We start from the raw sequence: 18,898 nt of genomic DNA, 5'->3' as shown, positions 1-18,898 counted from the left end.
CCTGCTAGCGTGATCTTTAGAGTCACGTGGCCGCCTTTAGAGACTTCTGCGGATTAGCTGCTTAAATACCACGACACTGTGATACCAGGACGGAAGAAACGAAGGGATGGATAAGTGTGGAAGAGGAGGCATTTGCCGGTTCCTATCTTTTCATTTGAAATTCAGTCATGCCACACAGGGATAAAGGCTTTGTCCTGTGGCCGGGTTAGAGAGAGTGTTGAGATTAGAGCGCATACTGTTAAAAACAAGGAAAAGGCCACTTTCCAGATACAAAATAAAAGGTTGAAACAGGTGTAGACATAACTAGACTGTGTTTGTATTAGTCTGGTTTTGTGGGGCGACCAAAAATGTAAAAACTTCCAACTGTTGCATTAAATTCTGTCAATTTTTCATGCTACGCAGCAGGTTCCTGCACTTCATTAAGACGAGTCACTTCTGAATGCCTACAACATATTGAAATGGGGTCAGAGCAACCATGGGAACAGCTGCTTACGGGATTATTTACTTTGGCTACTACTTTATAGTCACTCTGTTTCTGTGACATTTATGAATGGATAATGCCATCTGTCTTGGAGGGGAAGCTGCTTGCAACAAGGGTTTTGGTAATAACTTGTAGATTTAAGAGCTAATTTCGGTTTGTAAAGCCACATTGGTTCTGCTCATGAGCCCAAGAAACATAAGACTTATGATGTTGTTTTCAAAATTATCCAGAATATACACTCCAGTGAACGTGGCTTTTGACTTTATATCACTTCCATTCAAACGCAAACAATGTGACGAGATGGTTTAAAGCGATATTTCATCTAAAACTGAGAATCCCCTCATTATCTACCCACCACTATGCAGATGGAGTGGTGGGTGAAGTGTTTGAGTCCACAAAACACTTCTGCGGTCTCAGGGGTTTCTTTGGTAGAGCAGAATCCAATATAATTGAAGTCAATGGTGAGTCCTTCTTCAGACAGAATTAGAAAAACCATGACATGCCTCAATACTTCTCCTGTGATGTCATCTAAGTGTCCGGAGCATGAACATCCATATTTGACTCTATACAAGGTTATTTACACCAAGTTTTTGGCAAAATGTACGATCAAATTAGTTTTCTACCTTAATACAGCAATTTCAGAGTTAGTTCAATGCTTGATTCATCCTACTCATCACCAATGCCTGTTGTTGATCAATATAACTTTGGTGAGCTAGTAGCTCCTGTGAGAAGTTTGGAACTGATTGATAGTCACAGCTTAAATTGTCAGAATCGATCCCCAACAAGTTCAAGAGTAGTGAGTAGTGATAAAGATGAAGTGTAGACTTTGAAGTAGTTAAAATCCAAAGTTTATCTCCAACATTTAGGGAGGAAACTGAAAATATCAGTAATTCTAAACAGAGTTTGGTGTATTTAAGCTTGGCTCTCAAACCAATTTATCACCACGTGTGGCGCTGCTGTTCAGTAAAAATGACAGGCTATAAGGTTACCTACATAATTTCAATAAAAAATCAATGCATTTTAAAGTTTTGCCTTAATTCAAAAGTTTGAGTATCAGATCAATGCTGATATGAATCAGCTGATCGAGCACTAAATCACTGGAGTGAAAAATAAGTAGATAAAGAGACAACAATCAGCACACGTATACCTCATGTGCACATGTTGGTACACTTACAGAAAGACATGCATGCACACACACAATCATTGTATAATCACTAGCAATAGGACAATGTAATCCATCCAGCTACTACGAGTAGGGAGCTGGGAGGAGAAACTCCGGAAAAAGTCCAGAGCCTCTCACTCAAACACTGCATTCTAAAATACAGCCCCTCCACAGAATGTCAGGAGATTATCCAGATGTTCAGTGCATGTCTGCAGGCAGCTTTAGCCAGCACACATTAGAATGCTACGAAATGAACTAGAAACAAACTACAGTGGCGCCTGATGGGGCTGTCATTACTTCTGGAGCTCATTTAATATCATAAACCACAGTCTTAGAGAAATGCTCTATTCATCCAGAAGGGACTGTGATATTTAAAGGGATAACTTTAAGACTAAATGATGTCACCACAGGTAAAAAGTCAAGGAACCACCCAAAGTAATTTGGTTCATACAGTGGCAAACATGATTATATCAGCCAAATGTCAACAGAATATATTCAGCAGTGGTTGAGCCATCTCATAAATATAAAGAGGAAAAGTAATCCTCTTATCACCATGGATATCTGTACAAACATGCAGCAGTTGATGATATTTCCGTCTGGTAGTCAAAGTGGTGGACTGAGTACTTGACAAACTGGCTCTGCCATAGCTAGAGTGACATTCCCAATGTAGGCGTCCGGTGTACTGACCAGTATAGGCTCCTGATCTAAATTGCAGTGTCTTTGGTCCATTCAGACCAGGTATTAACATGCGTTTCCTGCGATCTGCTCACAGGTTGACAGCTCGAACTATGTCAGTTCACATCTGGCATTAGAATGCATCTCATTTGTCTCCAGTGAGCACTTATCCTTTGTTGATGCATCTGTATTACACCCACTGCCTGCTAATCTGAAAGATGTAACCTTATCGATCCCCCAAGGGGGAAAGTCAATATGCAGCACAAACTGTAATGTTTAATAATTAGAAGGATACTTCAACCCAATCTTCCATACTTAATAGTTTATTTGTACATTGATCGACTTATAATTGCAGATTATTGTATGTTTTATTCTGTTTGAATACCCATTTATTACCTCAACCAGGGAGTTTATGTTTTCATCAGTTTCTTTGTTTGTCTGGAAGTTAACAGGATTACGCAAGAAATACTGGAGCAATTAGCATGGAACTTTGTGGAAAGGATGTGTTTTGGTCAGGGATGCCATTGAATTTTGGTGCAAATCCAAATCAGGTGGGAGATCTACGGTTTTCTTTTACATTCTTCAACTTAGTGAGGGTGTTTTTCCATATTTGTAATTATTTCTCAGGGAATAATTCACAGATCTTGATGGGAGGAAAACCTGGCTTGTTAACACTGATGAGTGTGAAATTTGGTGCACATTTAAATAAACATGTGGTTTCCTATATGGAGACTGTTTGGCCTTGGTGGAGGTACGTGCTCCTCTTATTGCCATTCTAAAAGTGTTTTGTTTCCTACTTCCCCATGTCACTCCTTTGCTCACAGATTTCTGTTCAATTTTAGTCGCTTAAATACACGTAACTATTGCTAACGTGTTCTTTAACTGTTCTAATAGAATAATGCTTAAAAAACACTGTAAGGGGAAAAATACATAATTTCAGATGGAGAGAAGTAAAGCTCATGCATATGACAATATAAAGGAATAATCCATTTAATGTTTATTATGTCTTTTATATTTATTTCACATTTGGAGACATCCTTCCTTTAGGAGTGTATCATTAATAGCAGCCAGGTAGTTTATATGGGCTACAGACAGGATTTAAGAACAAGGATATCAGCAATAAAGTACAGACTGTTCCCCCTCCATGGCACTGCTGTCTGACTCACTGTCTACTACGGGTATACTTTCTCCTGGTTAATAAAAAGGTGGAATATATAACTAGAATTTACAGCAAACTCAGAGTGCAGTGCAGTACATATCAATGAGCTGATGTTAGTTTCAAAAGCATAAAGTGTATTAGATTGTAATACCTCTCCGAAGGCTTTAGGACAAGTGAAATGGAGAGTTTTACTGAGTCAGAAAAAAAACATAGCCAGATAAGATGTAAAAATGTCCTGACCTTACTTAAAGCAGTATTCAAACAAACACAACCAATCTAATTAACAAAAAAGGAGAGCACAGTACAAAAAGGCTACGTGGCATCGTAATGCATGCACAGTTAAACTCATTATTAAATTCCCACATCTAAATAGACTTGGCAGACATCAAATTCCAAACGTCAAATCATCACGGCGATGTCCTGTTTTCCCATCGGCAAAACTTCTACGTTTCATAAAACTCGAATTGGATCTGGGTGGAAAGCCTGTCATTATATGGGGATTCTTATCATGTGTGGTGACCCTGCTGCTTGGAACCATTCGTCTGGGCCTTGCGACTCCGCCAGTTTCTCATCCAGCGCAAATTTACTTTGTCTGATCATTTGTTTTCCAATTACTTCCCTGTCCCTGCTAGCAGAAAATTGTCAGCTTTGGTTATGTGAACCCGCTCTTGGGTCCGTAACCAGGGGCAATGTTTGATGCTTAGAACATTTTTGTAGCCATTAAAAGATGAAGGCCCGGGTGAATTATTATCCCCCAGAGTTGATTGGGTTTTGCAGGGGTTAGTCTAGCTTGCTGCGTGTGAGGGTATAGAGCAGCCACTCAGAAAAACACATCGATCCTCCCTTAGTGAACGACTACAGAACACGCAGAGTGGAAAAATAAGTGTATGAGACTGTACATAAGCAGAAGTTAAATATGATTGCACTCATGCTATTGTTATTTATCCAGTGTTGAACATTCACTAGTTTTCCTCCATCTATGTCCAATATTTGACCACTTGAACAGTGAATAAAGCGTCACCGTATTTGCTCATAATAACACATTCTCTGTAATTGCCAGGAACCTGCGCCTTCAGCACTGCACCGCAATTTAGATGAAGGATGCTGAACCGAACATCAAGGAGGAGATTACACCCACGTAGCGGGAGGAACACAACAGATGAGCATGACAATGGCAGACAAAAATTGAATGGGACTTTGAGAGGCACAGCAGAGGGCAAAATAACAGGGAGAGAAAGCAACAGAATCAATGTTTGGCTATAACTGTCGCATTAGCTGTGATAAATGAGGCCGCCGACGGAAACTCTGAAAGTCGACGTGGGGACATTCCAATGATCAACTGCTGAATAATCGGACACAATGGATTCTGGGAAGGAGAGGCAATACGCTGCCTAGGATACCAGAAGACGGGCATCAATTCATATATTGACCTTTAAAAATGCTATTAATGGATGATAACTTCAGTTCGTAGCTGTATGACAAGTTCTCTAGTATAGGCTATTGTGTGTGCAGTGAAATTACACTGTGAAGCACTTCCTCTACTGACAGCCTGCAGCATTTATCTAGGGGTCATGTTTCACACACAGTTTAAGTTTCAAAGGGAGAAGAAAACATCCTCTGAGTGATGAAACAGTCCTGTATAGTGAAAGGTACATACATGCACAGCTCTGTGTGTCGTGCATAAGTGGGTTCGGGTAACTGACAAATGACGTGTGTATTCGCAGTAACACGGCAAAGTGCGAAGATAAAAATATGGGTGTTAATGAGGCTGCTTCTTGCAGGATTATTTGTCTGCCATTCTTCTCTTTGTCTTGTATTTTTTGAAAGATAGGAGGGCTCATAATTCTCCTGTCAGCACCTTTACATTTTACAATTCCTAACCTATATCTTGTTTAATCTGTTTTTGCTGAGGTTAACTGTTCTAAGCAGTAAAAATATTTCAATCAAATCATTTTAAGCAGCAAAGTGAATAAACAAAGCTTAAACTATTGTACAATGTTGAGATGGTTGATTTTACTCCCATGAGGTTCCCTCAACTACTTTAATGAATTTGAAATAATGAGTTAATTAATCATAAAATGACTCAGAGAAGATAATTTGGCTACATTTATAGTTGATTATTTTATTGAATCACCTATTTAAGCAAAACTGTTAAATGTTTTTCTGCCACCAGCTTATCTAATGTGAATCTGTCTTTTTTCTGCTGTTTAAGGTCGTAAACTCTGTTTTTCACCATATTTTTAACTTAACACACTGAACAACCTGTTGAATAAAAAAAAAGTCAGATCAAAAATATAAATCATTGCAGGCTGCAGCTGCAGCCTTCTAATTATTGTATGGTGAGATAAAACTACTTTCCTCCAGATTACTTGACACGTAAAATGTATGCATACATGTGGCTGTATTAAGACTCATGAATTCAATGCAAAGTAAGAAAACAAACATTTGATTTATAGATCAGCCCTTTGATGGAAGATGACCTGCCTTGGTTCTTGGTACTGCACTGACACAAATGTCTCACAAATGAGTGATTATCCAAGCTATGAAGAACTTAAGAAATGTAAGAAGCTGTTGCCAACTTTGCAGTGATGCTAATGGAGTCTTAATTACGGCTCTCAAGTGCGTTAAGATGTATTTATCTGAATAGAGCCTTTAAACAAGGCAATTAAAAGTGCTTTAAAGACGCATCTAAACAGGATTTTAAAGGACTGCAGTAAAGCAGATCACAAAAAAAATATTGAATAACTTGAGCAGTGGCATCATACATTTGCTTGTGCCTTGATTTAAAATAACCAAGAGCTGTTTTCTGTGTGTTTGATTCAGAGTTGTGCTGCATAAAAAACTGAATGCTGCTTTATAATGTTTAGTTTTAACTCCAGGGACAATAAGCAGACCTGTCCAGGACGGCCCTAGAGGACTGCTGCCGTCACGACAAGCAAGGCAAGCAGTGCTCCACCAATTAAAGCTAGAAGTAGATATCGATTATAACGATACCCGAGTGGAAGATTGCATCTCTGAAAAATGTCATGTCCCTTAAGGAATATGATGTGAACTGTTTGCTCTTTTCCTGTGCCCTAATTGTGACTGCATCTCTTGTCTGAGATTTTTGTGGGCGTGTCCTCTAGGCAGCGGTAAGAGTGGCGTTTTTGGGATATTTTCTGATGTGCATTGTGGAAAATCCTGACATCTTTAACATGTGACTGGTCATAGCCCTACTGGAGACAAGCATGCTCCCATAATTCCACTGTTCTTACATCAGTTATGAGCCAATGTTATACATATGTACGGATGCATGTGGAAACTGAAGCAACTTAAGACACGTTAAGATCACATCACCACTGTTTTCTTACACAGCATCACGAGGCAGCAGTAAGAAGTAAATGTGTTCCCTGCTCTGTACAATTAACTTACTCGTTCACAGAGAACAAAGTTATCCAAGATCTACAGTAAGTTTATGACAGAATATTGAGGCAGGAAAATACAGTACTCTCTCATGTTGTTGAGCCTGCTGAAGACATGGGCACGGACAAACTTTTGTAGAACTTGCTCATTTAAGTCAGTTTCTTGGCGTTTGGTGTTATCTATGAATTGATCTCCTCTGTCACTAAAATAATTATTCCTAGTTTACCTTTTGGCACGTCCTTAAGTATTTTGTGGTAAGTAAGTGCTAATAAAAAAATGACAAAAGCACTTATTTAATAAACTAGCTGTGTAGTTATAAGCAGTCTGCGAATGATGGTCAGCACATTTCACTTCCCCCTGTACCCACTTGCAGAGTTAGCATGACTGGAAGGTTAACCCGTCTCACGTGAAGTCAGCCGTCTCAGGTACAGCAGTTTGATGATATCATATCATTGCTTTGTCTTTCATCTCAGGAGCTACAACCTTAAAACCCAGAAGATAACCTTTGAAAGGCCTTCAGAGAGAAAGAAACCTCCACCCTGCAGGCTCTGGATCAAATCCTGCAGCAGCTCCTCTCCCTCGCACTCCCGGTGATTATCTTTCCCTCTGAACTTTCCTGCTTTCTCCATGCAATAACTCTCTATTCTTTGAGATGGTAAACCGCTGCTCAAGGCTTTTCAAGTACACTTAAGATTCATTTGAACTTGAACAAGAAGTTGTTTTGCTAGGGGGGATTGTGACATATAGTTTTTGTCAACATGTCCATGTACAGTATATTGTCATGGAAGAAGCCTTAAATGTGCCCCACGTTTTCACATTCATGACCGCAGCCAGTGTGCAGTGACGATGTTTCTCAATCTAGAGGTTTTTGAAACATATTTTAAAGTGGCAGCAAGCTTGTTTTTAGCACATAATGTGCGTTATTCACCCAGTTTCCATGTACTTTCTTTCCACTTGGCTTTGGAAAGTGATGTATTATATTTTCTTTTGACTGCTTTTGTGTGTATGAGACTTACCTTGTACGATGAGGTAGACCTGTGAGGTCTTGGGCTGCTGCTTGGTCTGTATGGAGCAGGTGTATGAGCCCTCATCGTAGACGTCAACCTGCAAATAACACAGAATTTTGTTTCACATTAGTTAGAATGTAAATTTATATTGGTATAATAACACTGTTAGAGCTGCATGTTTAAGTTAATTTTGTCATCTCAAGAATATGAATTTACTAATATATGAGTACATTTGGGATATTATGAAAAGTCATAATTGGGAACAAAGTCCAAATAATCAAAAAAATTACTTGAAATATCATGAGGAAAAAGTCATAACAACAATTTCTAAAAAAGTTCAAGAAAAACTTCTCTCTCTCAGGCCTTCTGGATCCCAAATATTCTAAATTTTTTCTTGTTTCTTGAGAAACTATGAAAACCTCATTCATATCACACATACGCAACAAACGACAACCTCACAATCGATCACGACCAAACATTTCCTCCTCCACAAAAGACACAATTTCCTCCAAGTCTATGTGGGTCCTTCTTCAGAATGGACAGTTTGTTGTACAGTCTTTTAAACGTGCTGTAGTCATGATAATCTGGTGCTGATGAGCCACATTCAATATTTTAGTATTTGTGAAAAACCTGAACTGACTTAAAATGACTCAAATTCCCTATTTTAATGTAGGCGACAGATTTATCTTCTGATACCCCCCCCCCCTCCATAAAATTTTATCGATTTTATCCTAGTTGTAATATGACTGAATTCTCCTACAATTTTGACTTTATTCTCATAATCTCAAATTTTTTGTATTCCTTTAAGTGGCCGTGCTAAGAAATTACCAAAAGATACATTTGTGAGCAAAATCTGCTTTATCAGCACCAATCCCCCAAAAACATGCTAGTGTAATGTATTTCTGATCGAAGGATGAGACTCAGTGGGTTTACATAAACTGCAACTTCTAACTAATCCTGACCAAAATGCTTTTATTGTCTTAAATTCGAATTATGCTTCTGTGCAGAAAACCCATGAACGTACTTTACAGAGGTTGGCATACACACACATACACACACACACACACACACACACACACACACACACACACACACACGTGTATCAGCTAAATTGGGTTCTCCAATCTCTGTTTGGGGAGTTTTTTCTTCTTTCCTTTCACAGATTGGGGGAACATTTCAGCATAGCACCCAGAGTTCAGGCTTACTTGTCATCCCTAAAGTCTCTAAAAGCAGAGTAGGAGCCAGTGCTTTCAGCTATCAAGCTCCTCCCCTGCGGAATCATCTCCCACTTTCAGTTAGGGAGGCAGACACCATCTGTACATTTGAGAGTAGCTTAAAACCTTCCTTTACGATAAAGCATATAGTTGGAGCTGGTCCAGGCTTTACTTGGACCTGCTCTTAGTTATGCTGCTATATTGGTGGGCTTGATTACGTCAAGACTGCTTGATATACAATATGTCTCCATTGTTCAAAACCCTATGTGACAAATTGTGATTTGTGAATATAGGCTATACAAATCCAAATTTGGTTGATAGCACTTCCATAACTGATCTTCTAACAGAAGATAGGAAAATGAATGTGTCTTGATATTGTTGTCTATCTTTTCCTTGTCCTGTGTGTACGTTGATGAAACTAGATGGATGTGGTGGTTTGTTTAAATCGTCACAGGGTTCAATTGTTTTCCATTTTTCTGATTGCTTCTATTTTTTCTTGATATAGTGCTTTGCCAAATGTGACAATGCTTCCTACACATGTGAATGAGTACCTGTATACATTTGTTGTGTGTGCACCCTGGAGAAGGAATAATTACAGCTTAAGCCTAACTGCCTCGTCTCTGGTATCAAATTTGTGCAATTTCCAACACCTCCTACACTGCAGATAGAAAAAACAGGAAATGTAATCCATATAACTATATATTCCCTAAAAAACAACTTGGAAAATTAATTTGTGGTATATTAATTCAACTTTTTTTTATTTGTGATGATATACAATCCTTTTATGCTTAAATGTTTTCCTTTTGTGAGGTACTTCACAATCTTAACAGCAATTTGTTCCTTGTTTGGACCATGCTTCACCCTTTTCCACACAGTGTGGATAGTTTGTTCACTAGTAAGTTGCTGTTTACTACTATTTATATTATACATCTTACTTTGCAGCTGCGGTTCAAACTTGAAAGTGTTTATGCAGAAGTTCTGGCATTTGGATAAGACCTTGGTGCTTCTCCATTCTTAGGAAGATAATGTAAGTCTTGGTATGACTTCTAGTAACCCAGACTTGTTATTTGCCATTTGGTTTAACACTGAGATGCTTGTAGATTTAACTGTTTGTGTGCATGCAAGAATCTTCTCTGTCGATAAATGCATTTTGGAACAAAGTCATATATTCAATTAAGTGGAACTGAGGCTCAGCGACTCAATAATTGTATTCTCCACTGTGAATAGCAGTTTGAAATTCAGCAATCTTGAATTTTTCATGCATGGTCAAAAATTTCTTTCGTGTTCACAGTGACCTTTGACATCCATTTTCCAATTAGCTCATTTGTGAGTCCAATTGAACATTTGTGGCAACGTTGAGGCAATTCCTTTGATGTATTTCAGATGTATTGCATTCGTTAGGCAGAGCTGTGTTTAGTGAGGTCAGGATGATGTTGACCATTGACCACCGTAATCTAATCAGTTCATCTTTGAGTCCAACTGAACGTTTCCATCTAATTTAAAAAAAAATTAATCCCTGAAGGCTTTACAGAAATATTGGAAGAAGCCATGTGGTCTTATATTAGAAAATATTATCTGCCCATATCAAAAGATTGCAGTTGACCGACACCATGCTTGTAGACATTTTGTTCAGGATCATTGATTTACTGCATCCGTCTTGGTGTGATTCAAATTTAAGGAATACGTTGACATTTCTTGCTGACAGTTAAATGCTTAGATCGATACCAATCTTGAATTCTGATCATTAATTTATGAATGTCTTTATACCGCTGGACAGAGAAAATTTAGCTGCCTACAGATGCTTCTAGTCTTTGTGTCACATTTATCTTACCACCCTGGTTCCTGCTTCATATTGAGTGGGTACAAAATCATGTTTCTCAAAATGTCACTTTATGCTTGCAGAGATTTTTATATTAAAACATCAATGTCTTGAGAGCACAGAGTAGATGTCAAAGCAAAACTTGAGAATGAAGAACTTCGATAGAATATGCTCATAAATAAATGAATTAATGAATGGATAAATATTTAAACAGCATATCTCCTGCTCTTAAATAAATTTGGAGCAAATTGTGCAGTTTAAGGTCAATATTGCTGACTAGGATTCTCGAAAGTTTAAACAAATATTTTGAATCCTTTTATAAGGGGAACATCCCAGTTTATTTTTTACCCACTGTGGTCCACATTACCTTCTGTATGCGCAGGCTGTACTCCAGCTGTCCTTTAGTGACCAGATCGACTCTGGGGTCCAGGGACCATTTGTCCTGGCCGGCAAAGATGATGTTGGATCGATTGAGCCAGGCCACCTTGGACACTTTGTCATCAACGTAACACCTGCGGGTACAACAAGAATGATTGAGGTAAGGAGAAGGAAACAAAGACATATATAGCTTGTTTTCTCATTATGGGGGCTGCAGAGTTAAAAGGTTTTGTCGACAGCAGCAGCATGGATGCAGCTACACAGAGTATTCAGGCTGTGGGAAAGTCTTACTTTCATTTATCCGACACTGACAGCGTAACACAGGTCTCATGCGTGTGAGCCGTGCTGTTCTAAAAGAGTCAGGTAGTCCATTTTCTCCACGTATATTAAGGTTTTTATTGTTATTGCAGGACTGGACGACTTCATACCGAAGAGTCTTGGTATTTAGTTGAGTACAAAGGCTACTTTGGTTTGAGGGGGTCATGCCAGAAACCTCACGTAGAACCCAGCAGACCAGTCACGCTCTGCACATGCTGCCAGGTGGCCCAGGCATTAAAATTATTTTTAGTAAGGGTTGTGTTAATACACAATCGCGTCTTGATACAATGGGCCAAGCATAATGCAACACAAGCTAGTGTTATATATGATACTGCTGACCAACAACTTCAAAGTAAGCCAACTTAATAAGACAACTCAGCATTCCACGTAGCCTGAGGTTTCAAAAGAAAAGTGGAAATCGTTCCCTCTTGCATTCTTAACTCATCCCTCTCACGCTGTTCTGCTGTTGTACTTTTACCCTCCCTCCCTTATTCTCCTTTAAATCTGCCTTCCTCCCTGTCTCCGTTAAACGCAACCGCTTTAACCGTGCGCTTATTCCAATGAAGGAGAAAGGACACCGGTATCCTCTTGTTTACGTCTTGTCTTGTTGAGCGCTGTCAGAGCATTAAGCCAAGTAAGCTTGAGCAAAGACATCTTGCGCAGGAGGGAAGAGAGCAGAGCGTCTGCCTAATGAATAAATGTAAATGTGAAAAGACGTCAGAATCAATGAGACTGAATATCAGCTGTAATGCAAGCCAACAGTGGATGTGCCTCACATGCAAATCCTGGCGACTCCCCAAGCCCTCCCGTGTGTTGGGCTACAAGGGAGTAGATTAGCGAGGCAGCGTAGTGAGTCTGTCTTTGGCAGGTGACCCTGGGTGATTCACAAAAGTGTTGGTGCCGTCACCCCAGCCTTTTACCCAGTGGAAGCTGGATGTCAGATTTGTTGAGGGCTTGTCCTCACAGCTTGAATCTTTGTTGATTTCCCTTCCCTCTGTGTGGAGCCCAGATAAACTACTGTATTTATTGACAACACGTCTCTCTCTTCCGAGTCATAGACATGATCCAAAAGCATCCTACAAACTATAAACATCCACACAAACTATATTCTTCCAGAGGAAATATCTGGACAACCAAAATGTAGTCTGACACAAATAATTCCAATTAATTTAATATAACGCATCTCATGCTTTCGACGTCTCCTAATCAAGTAAGAATGATGGACCCCTGTTGTGCACGGTTCATGCAAGTTATATGTTCAAACCTTCAGAACTTTATTTTTATATTCCAGACAAGACCTCAGAGCTTTCAGAGCTACCAAAACATTGGTTTCAGTTCAGTGGAAATGTGTATAATGTCCTCAACACACACTTAAACATGAAATATCCCTTTGATCAAATGTTAGCAAAAACAAAATCTTTTATAGATGGTAGTGCACAGCATGAGGCATATAGACACAGTGACAGGTTTCAGGTGTTTGCAGTGAGGTAATAAACTGGCTGACTAAATGGATGCAGCTTGTTTTTTCTCTGAGCTTTCTTGCTTATCACCCATCGTCTCCTACCATTTTGAAGTGACCCAGAAGAGGGGGGGAAATAAAAAGCAGGACAGTCGAAGACAGAAATATGATTGAAATGTAGAAATGCAATAGTTATGCACCTTATAACTGATTTGTCGTCACTCACTTGTGGTATTCACATAGAAATCAGTCTTGGCCACCATGGCAGGTCCTGTTACTGATCTCAGAGACATAATCCTAAACAATGACGACAGAAAGGTGCCTCTCAAAGTGCTACTCTCTGCTATGATAAGGGCAGTTTTTATTTGGAAATGTGGAAAAGAAAATGTTTAAGACTTTAAAATCATCAGTGGTCAACCTGTGTAAAGCCATTGTCAGAATTCAGCACTGAAACATTTAAAATATGCAAACTACCAAATGGTAAATTAATAGATCAACTGTTCCAGAAAGTTTTTTCTTCGTGAAATTATTCACAGCTAATACATATTTTTCTAACCTGTATCCAGTCCATGCAAGCTTTTACAACAGCGACAGGACTTTTAATTTGTCAGACCAGGGTCAATTTTCAGTTTTTCAAATATGTCAAATTCACATCACCATTGGTGTGCATAGACCTTGACCCTAAATTCTGATTTGACCCAGTTCATTTCAAGCTCCAGAACAGCAGATCAGTTAGTTCGATCAACCCTTAAGATATTGTCTGAGTGAATTGCTTACATGGTGGTGAATGAATAAAAGTCTACCAGCAATGGAGCCCAGGATTCATTATGATAATGAGTAAATAAAGAGCAGTCTCCATTTGAATCCAGCGGAGGTGGAGAGATGAACATTTGGCAATGCACGTGGGTCTTTGTAAAGCACAGCAGCAGCAGCAGTGAAATTTAGCAAATGTACTTGTGCTAGACTGCTGTTTGTTAAATTATTACTTATTAATTGTGTTACCTCATTATGACAAGTCACACCAGCATGAATATTTTTCTCACAGATTTGTTTTTAATTAACAGTGGTAAAATGTTTCAGAACATAGGAACTGACTGACAACATGACAGTTATCTAAATGTCCGAAATCTCAGTGTGATAAAATATATTATTCTGGGCTAGGGCTGAAGCCACAAGGCCTAGGTAATATCTGAATTCAAGATTCAAGATTCAAGATTCAAGATTTTTATTATCAAATGCACAACAATAACATTAAGCAGTCGCTGGCAGTGAAATGCTTGAGGCAGGGATGCTTGAGAGCGATCCTCAGATGAATCATTGATCATAAAACAGGTAACATTGGTAAAGATAAGTCATATCACTATCAGGAATGGAAATTCGAGAGTTTGCCTCATCTTGGGCTTAACACACTGATTTTTCACTAACTCTGCCTTCAGGGCTCAGGTTATGGAGATTATACAAGAACTTGAAAATTACATTTTCCACAGGTAGTAATTAAAAGAGAGTGTAATTTGGATTAATGCCTTGCCTATACAAATGTTCCTTTGTATGTTAATAATTACTGAAATATAAAATATGACTGTGAATACCAAACCAGTATTAGTAGTATCATCGCACTGTGCCTAGGTAGAGTGCAACTTTTGAGCTGGTAAGAGGAACATGTGCTGTCATGTATATAATCAGCTCTCTTGCCTCCTGGTAATGCTGCTTAACGCTCATCCTAGACAACAAGAGTCTCTGATAGACGGGTATCTCATATGAGCCACTTGGGAGGAGGTGTTCAAGAATATTGTGTCATTTAAAACACATCTTAGACACTGTTGACGTGCATCTCATGCAGCCTTTCTTATTGCCACCTCCACAATGTTTGCCTGGCTTCAGTTTAAACAGCACTGTGCCCTCATGGTCCAAGCAAGTTCTAAAATGCGATGCTTGTCTGAGTATATCAGCTAGGAGGCGCTATAGCATGAAACAGGTTTGTATTAACCTCCACATGTAACCAATAACAATGTGAATGTGCTGCAGTTATAATGCTTTATCTTGATCAATATCTTAATGTAGCGTGTTGACATGCAAACATCTTCTGATTAATTCTTAATACCAGGTACAGCTCAGGCTCATTAGTGCTGCCGGATCAAGACTATTTGAAAAAGCGGTGTTTTGACTTGGTGGTAGTGAAAGATGGAAAGTTAAGGCTTCAACACAGTTTTATGGGCGGCTGTGGCTGAGGGGTAGAGTGGTCGTCCTACAGCCTGAAGGTCGGCGTTTCGAACCCCGGTCTGACCCATCTGAATGCCGAATTGTCCTTGGGCAAGATGCTGAACCCTGAATGGCCCCCCATAGAATAACAAAGTGCTGTGATTAGTTGCACTGTATGAATGTGTGTGTGAATGGGTGAATATAGAACTGTACTGTAAAGCGCTTTGAGTGGTCATCAAGACTAGAAAAGCACTATATAAATACAAAGCCATTTACGGGTTATCCCGAGGTGTGAATGTCTGTAAAAAAATATATTTTTTAATCTATAGTATCATGTACATTTTCATTGAATAAGTGAGCACTTTGACCATCAGGTGAAATCAGGGGACAGATCACCCAAAAAGGATCAGCAATGATCTTCCCAATTATCTTCCCAATCAGCATTGGGAAGATAATGAATGTGTGTGCCACATGTCATGCAAATCAATTCAAATAAAGTTGACATATTATAGACTGGACCAAACTGGTGGACCTCACGACTCACCACTGACATTGCCATATAGAGCCATTACAAAAAATCTATGACACAACACCAATATACACTATTGTGAGATTTGAAATTATTTGAGTTTCTGAACAAAAAAGTTCTAACATAAAAATAAATTCTGGAACGGCCCGCCTACAATATTTTTCTGCCAGAGGAACTTTGAAGTACTTCCAAAGCAGCCTTTCAAGTTTCCCACAGTCTTGAGACAGCTGCAAAGCCAAGATCTTGAGGCAAATGTCAACTTGCAGGTCACAAAGGAAGAGTTAAATATAGTGAAATAAAAGAGGAAATATTTGTTTCCTCCCATTAGTTAATATTTCTCTAAGTGAGACAAGCTGTTTTATCTGTGAATTATCTCATACTGTTACTCTCCAAAGCATCACGTTTTGTAGCATCTTGGATGAATACAGGTAAGTTGTAAAAATAAATGAGCTAAATGCTCCTAATTGTATTACCTGCCCTCAGTTAGTGCTCACCATATGCTGCTCCATACGGGTCAAAGAAGATACATAAATAAGAACAAAACCCTTGGTGCTGTACATGCCATCACACTTTGAGCCTTATTCTGTTGCTCCGAATGTTCTCATCTTCCCCCGCCTGATCTCTTTTCCTCTCATCTCCTCACACCTTTGCCTTGCACCTCCTCCACTCCTCTTCCTTTCTCTATCCCTTATATCACCCCATGTCCTTTTCACCCCATTCCTCCTCATTCCTGAATGTTGGTCTGTTCCTCTCTCTCATCTCTTCATCAACACTTGAGAACAGAAGTGGACAGCATGGAATGAAAATCCAAGGAGGTATTCATTGATCCGTGCTACAGATTGTGTTTCTCTGTTACCTCTTGCCTTCCATTTTGCCTGTTTTCTCTTGAACTGCATGCTCAGGTCTCCAGAGGGTCCCGGCAACCTTTTGCACAGAGTGTAGCGCAGGCATCAGTGGTAGTTATTTATCACTAAAGAGTATTGGCCCAGGAAGTGGAGAAGCTCCTATCACTCGTCAGAGCAGTGGTCTGCCGTTAGCCCTTCCTTCTAGCAGGGTAGCTGTCGAGGTGTGGCCTCCCAGGGACAGGTTTCTTGGGCTGTGTCGGGGCCCTTCTGGACCAGAATTAGAATATTAAACATTGCTCTCTCTGGCTGGTCTGATCTGAGATTCGTTCAACAAGTCGCTTGCAGGGAACTAGATTTGATTGGAAAAGTGAGACACGGTTGATCAACTGGTAATGAAAATCCATCCCATTAATTGGCTGCAGCCCTGACAATGATGCAGTATCTCAGCTGTGTTATTGAGCCAGCGTGACTTTATTTATTTGAATATTTGGCAAAAAATCTGCACTTTTTAATCACAACAGCAGCGTTGTGTTTGCAATCCCCTACACAATCCCCTTGAAGCCCATGATCCTCTGTAGAATACAAAGTCGCCGCTAACATGAAAAAAGCTTGTAAATTCAAGCAGATATTTGCTGATGCTTATAAACAAGAAGCCTTTTAAAACTAACTTTTTGTACAAAGTGGCATTGTTGTTTATCAGTCCCTTCAGAGACCAGGGCTGGGATTACGCAGGGTCTTGCTTGTGATGGATGCCTGGGTTGCTGTCCTGTACGGTTTTACCTGGAGCTTTGTTGATGGATGCCCTGCTGCGCTATATTATACTCTTTTCTGCCCCGTTCGCTGTGCCAATATGGACTGGCCAATAGGCTATGGCTGACAGGGGACTGTGTGGGCTGACAGATGACTGGGCCAGAGCTGCTGAGCTGGGCTTGTGTTGACAGGAGGGCTGGGCTGGATGGATCCCTGCTCCAGGGCTAGCCGTGGGGGAGGACCAAAGAGCAGGGAGTGAAACTGTAATGAGAGGAACGATGTGCCAAGACTGACAGAACAGCCACACCACCCGCTATCGCCATCAAAACCCAATTCTCCTCAACTAGCTTCCTCTTTTCTCCACATTTTTGCCTTTTTGACGCCTCTCACTCCTTAACACAACACTTGCAACCTGCATTTCTTCTAGTGCTTGTTCTGCCCTGCTCCTCATCACCTATAGCCTCCATCTTATTCCCTTCCTTCCGCCTTTACTCCTTTTTATCCTTTTATTGACTGTGTGCCTTCGGTGACTAAGGCATACAGTATCTGTGTGCATGCCTGTGTTTTGGGAGATTTATGTGTATGGAGCAGATACCCAATCTGCCATATGGACAGAATCAGAAAATCTTTTCACTGAAGGAGTCAACTTGCTTCATCAATCGATAAAGGTCAATGGCAAGACGAACAAATTGATTCAAATCTGATTCACTCCAGCCTTGTGGACTAGAGCTGCAAAAGCAGACCACTAGGTGTCTTGGTTGTGTTTATACACGTGGCAGGGGGCAGGAGAGTGACGGAGATACTGCCAATAACACTGTTAGCCAGAGTAAAAGAACGAAGAAAGAGATCAAATCAAAGAAAAGAGAGATAGAGACAATGTAGGCCATGGATAGAGGCAAAGCTTAAGCTGGATATCAACTAAATCAGGTTGTTTTTTATGGCCATTTTAGTTTCATAGCATGTAGCAGTTTTTTGCTCCAGATATTCCTTGTGTAGAATTCTACCGGACGCTCTGTCGATCCCCGAACTCTCTGGACTAACTTGCTGCGGTTGTGCTGCAGATCAGCTGTGTGTCGGTTGATGTCGGCAGAGTTTTCGCTACTGGTGGCGGAGGTGATGGTTTATCTCTTGCATTGCCTTCAAAAACAGTCGGCTTACCAGATACACCAAGTACCAGACTAAGGTATGAATACTAGCATCTACCGGTCTCTCGATATAAGTTAAAGCCCTGATAGAACCTTAGAACATAACGAAAGGATTCCGAGAGTGAAACGCTGGAGTGATTTGACTTTGAAACGGGTTCGGGAAGTGTTGTAAATATGTTTGTGTCATTGAAAAATAAACGTTGTGTTCCACAGAAGAGTAGACTGAGAAAATGATCTTCACCTGTGTTTTAATATGTCTCTGTTGAAATTATGTCACAAATCTAAATGGTTGCAACGCTTTCTGTAGGTGTTTCAAATAAAATAACTCCGGCATTACTGTTGAACAGATAAGCTAA

The 18,898-nt window shown here is 39.9% G+C and overlaps 1 protein-coding gene across 1 annotated transcript in view; it reads right to left on the bottom strand.

The window, feature by feature from the left end:
* Positions 1-18,898, bottom strand: part of lsamp (limbic system associated membrane protein) — a 214,957-nt gene that overhangs the window by 59,244 nt on the left and 136,815 nt on the right. The window contains exons 2-3 of the mRNA XM_062386090.1: positions 11,287-11,431; positions 7,896-7,983 (exon numbers count right to left, since the gene is read on the bottom strand). Of these exons, the coding sequence (XP_062242074.1) occupies positions 7,896-7,983; positions 11,287-11,431 (233 nt within the window). The remainder of the gene's footprint in view (positions 1-7,895; positions 7,984-11,286; positions 11,432-18,898) is intronic.

The sequence above is a fragment of the Platichthys flesus genome, chromosome 4 (genome assembly GCF_949316205.1).
Source record: "Platichthys flesus chromosome 4, fPlaFle2.1, whole genome shotgun sequence".
Taxonomy (NCBI): domain Eukaryota; kingdom Metazoa; phylum Chordata; class Actinopteri; order Pleuronectiformes; family Pleuronectidae; genus Platichthys; species Platichthys flesus.
This window is presented reverse-complemented; position numbering and strand designations above follow the sequence as displayed.